General features: G+C 40.5%; 1 protein-coding gene across 1 annotated transcript; it reads right to left on the reverse strand.

The window, feature by feature from the left end:
• Positions 1-3,781: 3,781 nt before the first annotated feature.
• On the reverse strand, positions 3,782-11,588 carry chrnb3a (cholinergic receptor nicotinic beta 3 subunit a). The gene is made up of 8 exons (XM_085911301.1): positions 11,528-11,588; positions 7,922-8,073; positions 7,221-7,265; positions 6,379-6,488; positions 5,778-6,291; positions 4,412-4,602; positions 4,124-4,316; positions 3,782-3,979 (listed from the first exon to the last, which is right to left on the reverse strand). Exons 1-8 carry the CDS (start codon positions 11,586-11,588, stop codon positions 3,848-3,850), a joined length of 1,398 nt encoding a protein of 465 aa, XP_085767427.1. The 3' UTR covers positions 3,782-3,847.
• Positions 11,589-12,373: the final 785 nt, after the last annotated feature.

Raw genomic sequence — 12,373 nt, forward strand, 5'->3', positions numbered from 1 at the left:
ATGCAGTAACTTCATCTGTGTTTCGTATTTGTAGCCAGCAACATTTCTCTGCCGTACCAATGTTCAACCAATCATCCTGCAACTGAATTCAACTTCGATCGCATTCTTCTGTTGCCCAGATGTGGTGAGTTGTTGAAACTTTGTTATTGTCAGAAGTAGCTTTAAAGTAATGGCACACCATCTTCGCCATAACCACCACTGGTGTGTTTAAGCACCCAACAGGTGATTTACCAAAAGTCTCTTCATAGGACTGTCTTCGAAAAGAGCAACCAGCTGAACCACAGGGACAAGCTAAAAAAAAAAAAAAAAGTATAGTCTCTGTTATATGGTAGCCGTCATCGAATGTCGACACTCGATAAGATGTCAAATATATAGATACCAATTCCAAGGTAAAATATAATCCACCCTCAAGTTTTGTACAGATGTTCATCCATCCCATGGAGTTTTTTTGCCCAAGGAAAATCCAAACCTTCCTTAAAAGCAGTACTGCCTTCCACCAGGAAATCTGCCTTTTTACACAACAGCTATTCCACCTTTGTGCCTGCGAATCACGGTTCAAGGTTTTAGGTCACAGGTGTCAAACTCAAGGCCCGGGGACCAGATACGGCCCGCCACATTATTCTATGTGGCCCGTCAAGACAAATTGTGCATCAAATTCATGTGTCATTAATAGAATTGCAAATTGTCTTCACTTTTAATAATATCTTTTTTTTTTAATATTTGACCAGTTTTTACTCATCTGATTTGAAAACGAGTTATTTATCAGTTTGTCTTGTATCTTTTATTGTATATAATATGAGGTGCTCATACATTTATTTGGGTTGACAGTCATATTGGCCCTCCGAAAGAACTTATGACCACAATGCGGCCACCGAAAAAAAAGAGTGTGATACCCCTGTTTTAGGTGATCCCACAGCCATTGATTTATACCTCGTACAATATTTGTGCTGCTATTCCACTTTCACGTGTATGGGCCATTGGTACTGGTAAGTCATCCATAAGTCATCCATGTTGTCATCACTTAGCCAAAAACTTCTCTGATTCTGTTTTCATTCATCCTCCCTTCTTCCATGTTTCTCTTGATTCCTCTCTGTCCTTCCCCATCTGCCTTCAATCTGTCTACACGCTGTATGTTTATTTTCCCTCACCTCTCCGTTCTGTTCATGTGTTCAACTATCAGTACGCAGCCGATGCAGCAGCGCCCTAAAACCGTTAGAAGATCGCCTGCAGCGCTTCTTTCACTATTTATCACTCCTCTTTTCATTTGCTTTAGTAGTTTTGTACATCTCTTCTCCTCAACTCCCTTTTTGCATGTGTCCAGTCTTTGCACAGTCTCATATATGTATGTTGACTGCCATCAGCTTGCATTAAGAGATGACTTTTGAGCTCAGCCTACAGGGATGGGACTCTTGCTTGAATGTGAAAATTTGCTTCATTTGTCATGTGCTGTATTTCTCTCCATGTACCTGTTTATTTGCACTGCTACTATACTTTTTGTGTTTCACTTTAGACTATTTTCTCGCCCTAAACATCTATTCTAGCCAGTGGTCACATTAGTGGTGCCTAGGTGTGGATGCACACTGATGATATTAAAAGTACATCAGAGTTGATTAGAAGTGTGTCACTGCACTTTTGCACACCAAGAATTTGGCATTTTTGTTATGAAGGAGCATCGCTTCAAATAAACAAATCTTTTCAGTCAACGTATTGAATGGAATCACTCACTGCATGATGATATGTTCCTTTCTCATTTCACTTGAGCGAGCGTGTGATACAATATGCTCCTGCGCAAACGGTAGAACAAAAATGGCGGAGATGGAGGTTTTAAAAGCGGGGCAGGCTTTGTGGGTGTCTCAGTCTCAATGTGTGGCAAGCAGCGACGAGGGTCTGTCACAATATATCTTTCAGGGCTAAGTGATAAAATTATGACGTTGCATATTTTGTACTTTTATTTAGCATTTATTTTAAGAAGAAACTATATTTTTGCTTTATTACATTAGCAGTATTTTCTAACCTTTTAACCTCACAGTACAGAGGTTGTGGGTTTGTTTCCAGGCTCTCGCCTTGTGGAGTTTCCATGTTCTCCCTGTGCCTATATGTAGGTTTTCTCCGTGTATTCCAGTGTGCTCCAACAATCCAAAAACATGCATGGTATGTCGACTGACCCCTGCAAATTGTCCATAGGAGTGTGAACAGGAAATCAGGATATTCCCTACCTACCACCCAAAGTCAGATCTAATAGGCTCCAGCACGCCATCGACCCTTGTGAGGATAAAAGCAGTTCAGGTAATGGTTGGATTTGTGGCTTCAAGATCTGGAGCCTGGACTGTACTGTTACTTGATAATAGTCACTCACGCTTTCTGGAGGGGCAATTGGAGCCTTTTGAAGATGTTGCTGTCATTGGTCATGTCCACCTTTATCAAAAACGAGACAAACTGACATTGAAACCCAAACATACTTTTGAAATCTCAGCTACGAGGCTCAGTGGGTTACACCTTCACTTTAGGTGTGGGGGTTAGGATTAGGGTTAACCCCGAGTTGGGGTTAACATTTTCAGATATGAAATTTTAAACATGAGTTTGTAACTACTCTTAAAAATAAGAACGCTGCTTGGAAGCCAAATTCACAGTTAAAATAACAAATGAGCTACATTACATTGACAAAGATTTCAGAAGTGTGTGTGTGTGTGTGTGTGTGTGTGTGTGTGTGTGTGTGCGTGCGTGCGTGCGTGCGTGCGTGCGTGCGTGCGTGCGTGCGTGCGAGCGAGCGAGTGAGTGAGTGAGTGAGTGAGAGTGTGTGTGCATCAGTGCTTGCGTGTGTGTGTGGTGGTGGTAGAGTATTTAAATTGTTGCAATCATCAGCAGCAACATATGAAGTGAAGGTCACTAGCGTAGGTGTAAATGGGGTCACCCCAGTCCTGGTGGAGGCAGCAACCAGGTGCTTGTCTTGAAAGAGAAGGTGGTTATAAATGTTAACCCTGGCATAGAAGGAAGAGAATGCAGCAGGAACAAGACAGGTTAAGAAGTGTGTCAGACTGCTGAACTTTAGGCAGTTGTAGTATGCACAGTATACAGTATTACAAGTATACAAAATCATTGCTACCATTGGCCTTGCAAAGGGGCAGAGGAAAGTAAATGTACAGCTTTAGGTGGTGCGCATGCGCACCTCTCCATATCAAAATCTCAGACTTTCAGCTCCCCCAGTATTGTCACTACAATTGCAACTTATTGTTAAAAAAAAAGACTGGGCAGTTTGCCAAGCGGTAGACAGATTAAAGAGTGATTTTACCGTCAGTGATACACAACAGTTTATGTGCTCTTTGACAAGGAATGTAATTTAGGAATCCCTGACTGCTGCTTATCAGAGGGGAGCACCTACAAACTCCTATAAAATCTGTAATTATAATTTATTGGTCATTAATGCAATAAAATGGAAGAGGCTGTGACCCACGTGAGAATAAGAAATCCAGATAATGGTTGCATGGACGTATTTGCTGCCATTTAGTGGTTACTCAATAGCATTACAGTCAGGCGGAATAACGTCATGCGTTTATTTTTAACTCGTGATTTAATGAACATTTTCAGGAATGACAGGATATGTTTTAATAACAACTTTATTATAATTACATAGTATTGAGTGCAATCACCTGGTCAAGCATGCTGTGTATAGGACACAAAACAATTTACTGATGTATGTGTACCTGCCTATTGCTATTTGTTTGCACACTTTTGTGCATGTACTTAAATTTTTGGTAAAAAAAAAAAAAAAACCATGAGTGAGTTTTATTAAACTTTGAACTCTGAAAAACAGGGATTCTAAAATACAGTATTTGCAAGTATATATTCGTTAAGGTGAGCTGAAGTACATCTGCAAAGCTGGTGTGAAGATGAGGACTGTGCCTAATATTGACACAGTGAGAAAGGCCCACAGGAAAATCCTATCCAGCACCTGAGCCACAAACTTCCAGTCTTGCACAACCTGTATGAATAGGAAGACCCAATTACTGCCATAATCTTAAACATTTCTCTGAATATTGCTATTATAATTTGAGATGATTTCAGTCAGTGAAACCAGACTCATTAAGCCTCATTGTATCCAAAATTGTCCCTCAAAGCCACACACCTCACGGATAAAATGTTCCTTTCTGATGTGACGACTGATGTAACGAACAGATTGTGTGGCCTTCTCCAGCATGGCGAGCCAGGCTTGATTCTCCTCTTCCTTTCCTCGCGACTGTCTAGGAGCCCCTTTCTTTCCTTTCCCTCTACGTGGCTTCAGCTCAGGGCTACTTATCTCGGTATCTGAGAAGTGGTATCTATAAGAAATTCATACAATGCACAGTATGTCATAATTACCATGCTATTGTATGTATGACAACATAACATCAGTCAATTAGGGTTCTATTTTTACCTGTCGGTATGCCCCCGCATACACAGCAGCCTGGGCAGTCTCTGAAGGAAAAGGGTCTTCACCCAGGGGGCCATAGGGTGGTAGGTTGCAGAGGAGCGATGATGGACGTTAATGACGAAAACAGTTACAATAATGGAGAAGGTGACAAAGATCATAATAAATAGCAGGTATTCTCCAATTAAAGGGATCACCTGGGGTAAAGAAACACAAAACAATATAGATATCAAGGAATGGTATCATCTGTCGTCAGTATTTGCAGAAAGGAATGGAATGTGGAAACACGACTATGCTATGTATCAATCAGTTCAGTACTGTGCAAAAGTTTCAATTAGATTTGTTGTTCTAACAATCCAGCAACGATCATATATAGACATTCCTCCTGCACAAACAGCTGCCAAGAGTAAAAAGGGAGGAAATGAAAATGCTTTTTTTCCGTTCAACCCTCATGGAACAAACACATTGTACCATTTTGGGCTTTTGATGTTTTTGTTTAGTTCCAATAAAAGCAAAGCATTGTAAAAAAAAAAAAAAAAAACTTTAAAAAAAAAAGCAAAATTTCACTCTATATGTTAAAATGTTTCAATGTCCAAAATGACGCCAAGCTGCAATTTTTAAACCATTGCAGTGAGGAAATAACTTAGTATTGAAACGCATTTAAGTGACACATTTGGTCAGATTGACTCCCATTATAAATCTTTTTGTGTGTGTGTGTGTGTGTGTGTGTGTGTACGATAAACCTGATGTTTTATCAACATTTCCCCACAATTTCTGCATAAATCCTTCTAATGGTGATGGAATGACAGCAAAAACAGCACAATTGTGCTTGTCTTCCACTGTCTTGGTGGCAAAGACTTTTCCTTGCACAGCAATGCATAGCAATGGCTGCACATTAGAACAAATTTCCGCCATAAAAATGGTGTGTGCACAACACGTCAAAGATCTCTGAGAATTCAAAAAATGCACATTCTCTAATATCAAGCTTGATCCTGACAGGGATGTTTACATGGATGAGCAGCTCATCTCTTTCAGATGTCACTCTTCATTCAAACAATGCATGCCTTCTTGGGGACGAGTGAGCAAACTCCTATTTTTGGTGAAATACGCAAATTGGAGGTTTATCTGTATTATAATTAATATAATTGGGAGGAGGAGGGGGGCACATTTAAAAAAAAATGCCTTCCAATGAGCATCAATCATACAAAGATTTGAGCTGTTCACAGGCTGACCCAGTCAACCCACTGATACAACAGGTCCAATTTGCAACACGAGTGATTCTAGCTTCAACTAGCCTTTGTTAGGTTACAATGAGAAAGAACTCGAAAATACAATTCTGTATTTACTAGCCTAACTCCTCAAACCAGTCTACCTTTGAGGATGAAGGTATGATTTCTTCTATGACCAGGAGGAAGACAGTAAGGGACACCAAAACGGATGTGGAAAGTGACAGTTTCTCTCCTTCATCTGATGGTAAATAGAAGACCAGCACAGTAAGAAAGGACAGACCGAGGCACGGGATGATGAGGAACAGTGTGTAGAACAAGGGCAACCTCTTGAGGATGAAGGAATAAGTTATAAAGGGGTACCAGTACACCCCGTCCCTCCTGTTTCCCTTCGTTCCTGTTGCATTGAGTATTTCCCACTCTCCATTATCAAAAAAGTCTTTGCGGTCAACATAATGATCCACCAGAACCAAATCAACCATGTTTCCATCATAAGTCCAGGAGCCAAACTTCATGGAGCAGTTTTGGCGGTCAAAGGGGAAAAAGGTGACATCCATGGTGCAAGAGGATTTGTAGCTGGCAGGCGGGGTCCATGTTATCGTCCCGTCCCACCGAACAATGGCTTTAGTCATCAGGGAACCCTCAAAACGACCATCCGCGCTAGTGATTGATGGGAAAAGGGATGGAATAAAATATATCATTGAGACAAAAGGAGAGACAAAAAAGAAAGAATATTGTGTCACTCACTTTTCATACAGAACAATGTCTGGCAGCCATATAGTCTCTGAAGGTACTCGGGTAGATGTGATACCTCCGTATTCATCTGGATTCCACTTCAACTTGACATCGACCCATTCCTTTAAAAAAGTCATGAAGATAGGCAATGTGTACTACAAAATAGTATTTGTATTGTAAACGGAATGGGTGTCGGTACCTTGGCACTGGCTGGAAATTAACCTTCCAGCTTACTTACATCTGGAAGGTTTCAAATAATTGTAGTGATTAACAGTGGTGTTGGTTGAGTGGTGTTGGTTATTTACTAGGGGTTTAATGAAAACTGTTTAAAACTGGAAAATCGGTTTTGATTAAGACGATGCGAGTGTATCGGTACACAAACCATTTACAGAAACTTAAACAAGTCAAAAGATGGTATGAATTGCTATGAATTGGTTTGATGTTTCAGATGATTTGGTGTTTCTTGAAGTTTAATTAACGTCAGGCAGATTATTCAGGACCATGGAGAGCGGAGAGTTGTTCGGTTGTACTGTAAATTTATGAGCAATGGCATGCTTGTTAATTGGTTAACAAAATGGATTCATTCTAGCAGCGCTAATTAAACATAGAATGTAAATTCTAGTTATAAATGACAATCTGCTACATTTATTATGGCCTCAACAATAATGTGATTTTTACACGGTTAAACAAGCCTGACTAGCTACTTTATATATTTTTGCAACCTGCCTTCTTCATCACCAGCTCCTCCTACGCATTGAGTATCATTTCATCAACAAAGAATATATTGAAAACACAGTAACATAAAAGTTATATTACTGCACAAAGCATAGCGTTCCGTTAGGCTGGTGTTATACCTGCCAAAGCCAGACATTCGTAGTCATCAATTGGTTCTTCTCATCCTGTTGGAACAAAGGGAACACAGTTTCTCTTTCCCTGAAAAAATGTATGAGGAAATGAGAGCCAAAGAAATGTTGAATTTGATTCAATACAATTTTTATGGGATAAAGTAGCTTCTCTTGCATATGCATCACCACAGCTTGCTTGAGGCTATACCAATTAGCAGTAGCTACATATATATTTTATATATATATATATATATATATATATATATATATATATATATATATATATATATATATATATATATATATATATATATATATATATATATATATAAAAAAGAAAATGAGAACCGTATCACTGAAAACTGGAGCCTCATTAGTATCACCAAAGGAAAACAAGGAAGCTCAGAAGCATGACAGAAGTATCAAATTCAGTGGCAGTTCTGTAAGGGTAGTGGGATCTCTCAGGGGGGCTTAAGCTGTACCACCTTAACTCTGTACCTGCTCCTCTAATGAGTAGATAGCAACCAATGTATTAATAAGGCAACACCATGCTAACCTGAGGTCAGGTAGTGTGCGACCTTTACGCAGTTTTGACCTCTGTACTCACTTAATACAACTTGCGGACAAAAAGCCGACTAGATTTTTAACATTGATGAAAAATGATTGCTGAACGTATTGCGTCACTGTAGTTACATGTGTTGAGTCCTCACCACATCCACCAGTTGTGAGATCTTAAGTCCAAAGCGCACCGTAATGGTGTCATTGGCATGCTGCACAGGCCGAACCCACTTCTGATAACCTCGGAAGAGGTTCCTCAATAAGGCGTCTTCCAACTCGGCCAGCGACACAAAGTCATCTTGAGCTGGAAGCAGAAAAAGAAAACTAAAATAAATCAAATAATTAGTATTGTCTATATGACTGGAATGTTGACCTCAGCCATCTAACAATAACTTTATCAAGAAATTAGTTTTAAATAAACAAAGTAAGGAGCGGCACTGTTTAGCACGTCCACCTCACAGTTCAGAGGTGCAGGGTTTGATTCTGGCTTTAGCCTTCCTGTGTGGAGAGAACAAATACATGTGATCTAAAAAAAAAGTATGCAACACAAAAAAATGACAGATCTCACTAGTGAGCTAGTTTTAGAATACTCCCATGGGCTACCCATGTGATCCTCAGGGGTACCTGGTACCCACAGACACCCCTGCTCTAATCTAACTCCTGCCCTCAGTCAAATCCTTTGAGGTACGGCAAGCATGAAAGGAATACAGCTCCTTTACTTAAAACACTTGAATGGGCGATCACGATTACCTCACGTTATTCCTTCTGTGCCATTTTGCACATGACACAAAACACGAGAGACAATCAACCTGCACACAACAAACATGAAGTACAGCATTCCTCAGGAGTAAAGGGAAAGGGGTGGTGAGGAAGTGCCAGTACAAGGCAGACGCAGCCAAACTGTCAACTCTGACAGCTGGTCATGGCCGAGTGGAAGCATCTAAGGTCCCAAGGCTGACAAAATGATCATACTGACATGATCAACTCTGACAGAAGCATTGCTAGGGGAGAAGGGTTGAGATGCTCAGTGAAGTCAGGCACGAGACGTAACAGTCACTTAGAGAGTGACACTCAAGCTGAGCAGCACACCCCTTCTTTAGAGACCTTAGAGGTGTCAGGTCCTTCAGGTAAACAGATAAAAACACATAGTGTGTCCTCTTTTAAATACAGGTAGACTACTGGTGGCTGCACTCAGTGGTTGTGGGAAATCCAAGCTCCAGCTTGATTAATTAGAGTCTCTATATTGTCCATATGTCTCAATGTGAATTGTTGTTTGTGTTTGTGCTCTGCAATTGGCTGGAGATCAGTTCAGGGTGTTCCCCGGCCCTTGGCCAAAATCTGCTGGGATGCACTTGACCCTAAACCATAATTAGCGGTACAGAGAATGAATAGTTGGCTGGATGGGGACTGAGTGCTTCCCAGTGTCCTACTCACATGATTTGTTTGGCAAGGGTTTTCTTTGCCTGGGTATCTTGCCAAGCACCTTCCATTCAATCATTTTTTGTAGTGCTTGTTGAGGACAAGTTTCACAAACAAGGTGAGTCTATCCCAGCGAGCTTTGGTGGAAGGCATGGTGCAATGTCGACAAGTCACCGGATTAGTTGGAAAGGCACGTATAGACAAAGAGCTATTCACGCTCACATTCAAAACTGTGGCCAATTGAAGTCTTCAATTAGCTGACCTTGCATGTTTGTTTTGTATTATTGACGCATATAATTCTTGAAAGGGGTTTTAGTTAGTTAGTTAGTCAGTCAGTCAGTCAGTCAGTCAGTCAGTCGGTCGGTCGGTCGGTCGGTCGGTTAGTTGGTTAGTTGGTTAGTTTTTGCATTACATTGTGTTGCATTCATTTAATTTGTGTATATTGTCCATATGTGGTTGGTTAGCATAGCTTGTCTTGTTGTTTTGTGGTTTAGATCATCGTTCCTGTTGAGGCTAACATCTTCTCTGTCACTTCCAAGCAGAAGACAAATTCACTGGACACTAGCAGCACTACACAGTAATTGCCCTGAAATAGCACGACACGGGATGCCACAGTAAATCATCAGTAACCCAAGTGCTCTGAATATTCAACGGCATAAGACATTGCTGCACCATACTGCAGCACAGCAACAAACATGCATCAGCAGATGACGAGTGGAGAGAGACGATAAGCAAAGAGTGAGATGATTTGACCCACAGCAAACTCATATTGGTGTCTGAGAGCGACACGGCCAAAAGATTGGAATGGAAAGGGAATTTAACTGTAGTTAGGGGTGTCTTAGTAAATAACACAGAAACTATGTCAACAGTCATGTCAGAATATTGGTAAAATGTTGTTTTTTATTTTCCAAAGCAGATATTTGCAAATGTCTAATTTTGATTCAACTGCTTTCACTAGCCTGCTTTCATGCACTACGTTTACATGGCATCAATATACAAGTAATGGTTTCAGGACTATCGGTCCAGTCCAACCAGTGAACAGTCACAGGTTGGACCGATCCCAAAATCATAGGGCGTATTCAAAGCCATCTCACTGTATGTTTGCGTGTCTGATCTGATCATAAATTCATGCTGATTTTAGTCTCAGGTGGATTTCACCCCATTGCATCAGATCTACTATCACGCACCAAATAAGAGATTATGCCTGCAGAACTTTCAGTCAATGCTTCCTCCCTCACCTGGATCTATTTTACTGTGCGTATGTGTGTGTGTGTGTGTGTGTGTGTGTGTGTGTGTGTGTGTGTGTGTGTGTTGAGCACAGAGGTGAAGGGCAGCGTATTGATTTGACTGCAGCCGGTGTTAGCAGGGGAGAGTTGACACTTTGAGGATAAATCATGACACATTTGTGTGTGTGTGTGTGTGTGTGTGTGTGTGTGTGTGTGTGTGTGTGTGTGTGTGTGTGTGTGTGTGTGTGTGTGTGTGTGTGTGTGTGTGTGTGTGTGTGTGTGTGTGTGTTGGTTCACATTCATAACCCTAACCCACCACTGGTCTTGAATGCGTAGGAGTCTTATCATCACCCTGCCACCATCTGCTCTTTGTTGAACCTCAGTGTGATGTACCACAGAGAGGAGAAATGGGAACATAGAGGGGAGCCCTTCATTTTGTTGCGTACACCCAAATGATTTGAGGCTGTTTCATATTGTCGTTCTCGCTTTTTATCTTTTGAATGTGTTTGTAAATAACACACACCTGATTATGAATGTCTTTATGAATTTATAATGGCAGGATTTTTGCAATGGTTAACTTGATCAGTTTCAATGCCAGGGAGTACTTTATTGTATAAAAATGGCCTCTAATGTGCAGATGATTGTTCAAATCTTTTATTGGCAGAAACCCCCCCCCCCCCCAAAAAAAAAGTAACGTGGTGACTTTAGCAAATTGATACAAATTAATACATGTCCTTTTGGTTGTGCTATAGATAATTTTATTTCTTTCTATTTTTGTCAAACGGTGCCGTGTCACTGCTACTTATCATTAAATTAGTTATTCAGGAAATAAATGTGCTTCTCATCTCAAGGTCATTGAAGTGGGAATTTATGTAGGTTAAATGTAACATTGTCTTTTTGATATAAAAGGAATGCATGTGATACAAATATTGAATCATACTTAATAAAAAAAATGTGTTTGGGTAAGTTGCCTGTAGTTGTTGACTGTAAAGAACAACAAAGATGCAGAACCTTTATTTACTTAAAAAAAAAAAAGGGACTTGACGATGTAAGGTGATGAGAAATGCCGAGATGATGCGTCGCACTGTCAAAGCTGCACATGCACATTCTTACCTTGTACAGCAACCATCTCAGCGGTCAGGAGCGACCACAACACGACCAGCACAAACTTCATCGTGCGTGTGACAAACACTCGCGTATTTACGTCCTCCAATTTCTGTTGCAAGCAGAAATATCCGCTGTCTTGACGTTCAAATTGAATCCACTAATAACAACACGCCTTCGCTCCGATGTTATGGAAACACTCCGTGCCGGTTTTTCTGTGACCAAACCCGGCGTCTCTTTGCGATTGCGAGTGAGTCCCGGTGAAGAGACTCGTACTGTCGAAGGAGGAGGCAGTGGAAGGGGGCTGGCCCGTTAAAGGATGGAGAGATGGATGACCCTGCTGTCCACTTTGTCCACTACATCCTCCCTCAGGGCAGTTAAGAAGATGTGACATGTTTTCACGCTCTAACCGCAGTTTCTAAGTCTTTTTTTTTTTTTTGTCACGGGTTACATCATAGTTGTGTACAATTAACGAAGAACAAATTTTTTAATCAAATGTCAGTATAAGCAGTTTGTTCAAATATTATTTAGTGAAATTTGTGATCCAAAATGTTTGAAATTCCTCTATTTCAAAAAAAAAAAAAAAGGGGGGTTAAAAATTTGCAATTTTGTGGTTTTAGCAAAAAACATGAACGCGATGCACGTACAGTCCCTTCCAAAAGATAATTTCCTTTCTTTTTGTTATAGGCCTGTTGGCACACATCGGGTGCAAGTGACTGATATTTGTAACTGGTATCGGAGACTATCCAACCCTTCGATACTTTGAAACTATTGTCCCGATACCTGGTATTGGTAGTTGCCCATCCCTGATTAAAACATTATGAAAAGAATATAATCTAGCTATACTGTATTGTA

This window comes from Syngnathus leptorhynchus, chromosome 5 (assembly GCF_054491065.1).
Source record: "Syngnathus leptorhynchus isolate UIUO chromosome 5, UIUO_Slep, whole genome shotgun sequence".
In the NCBI taxonomy this organism is placed as follows: domain Eukaryota; kingdom Metazoa; phylum Chordata; class Actinopteri; order Syngnathiformes; family Syngnathidae; genus Syngnathus; species Syngnathus leptorhynchus.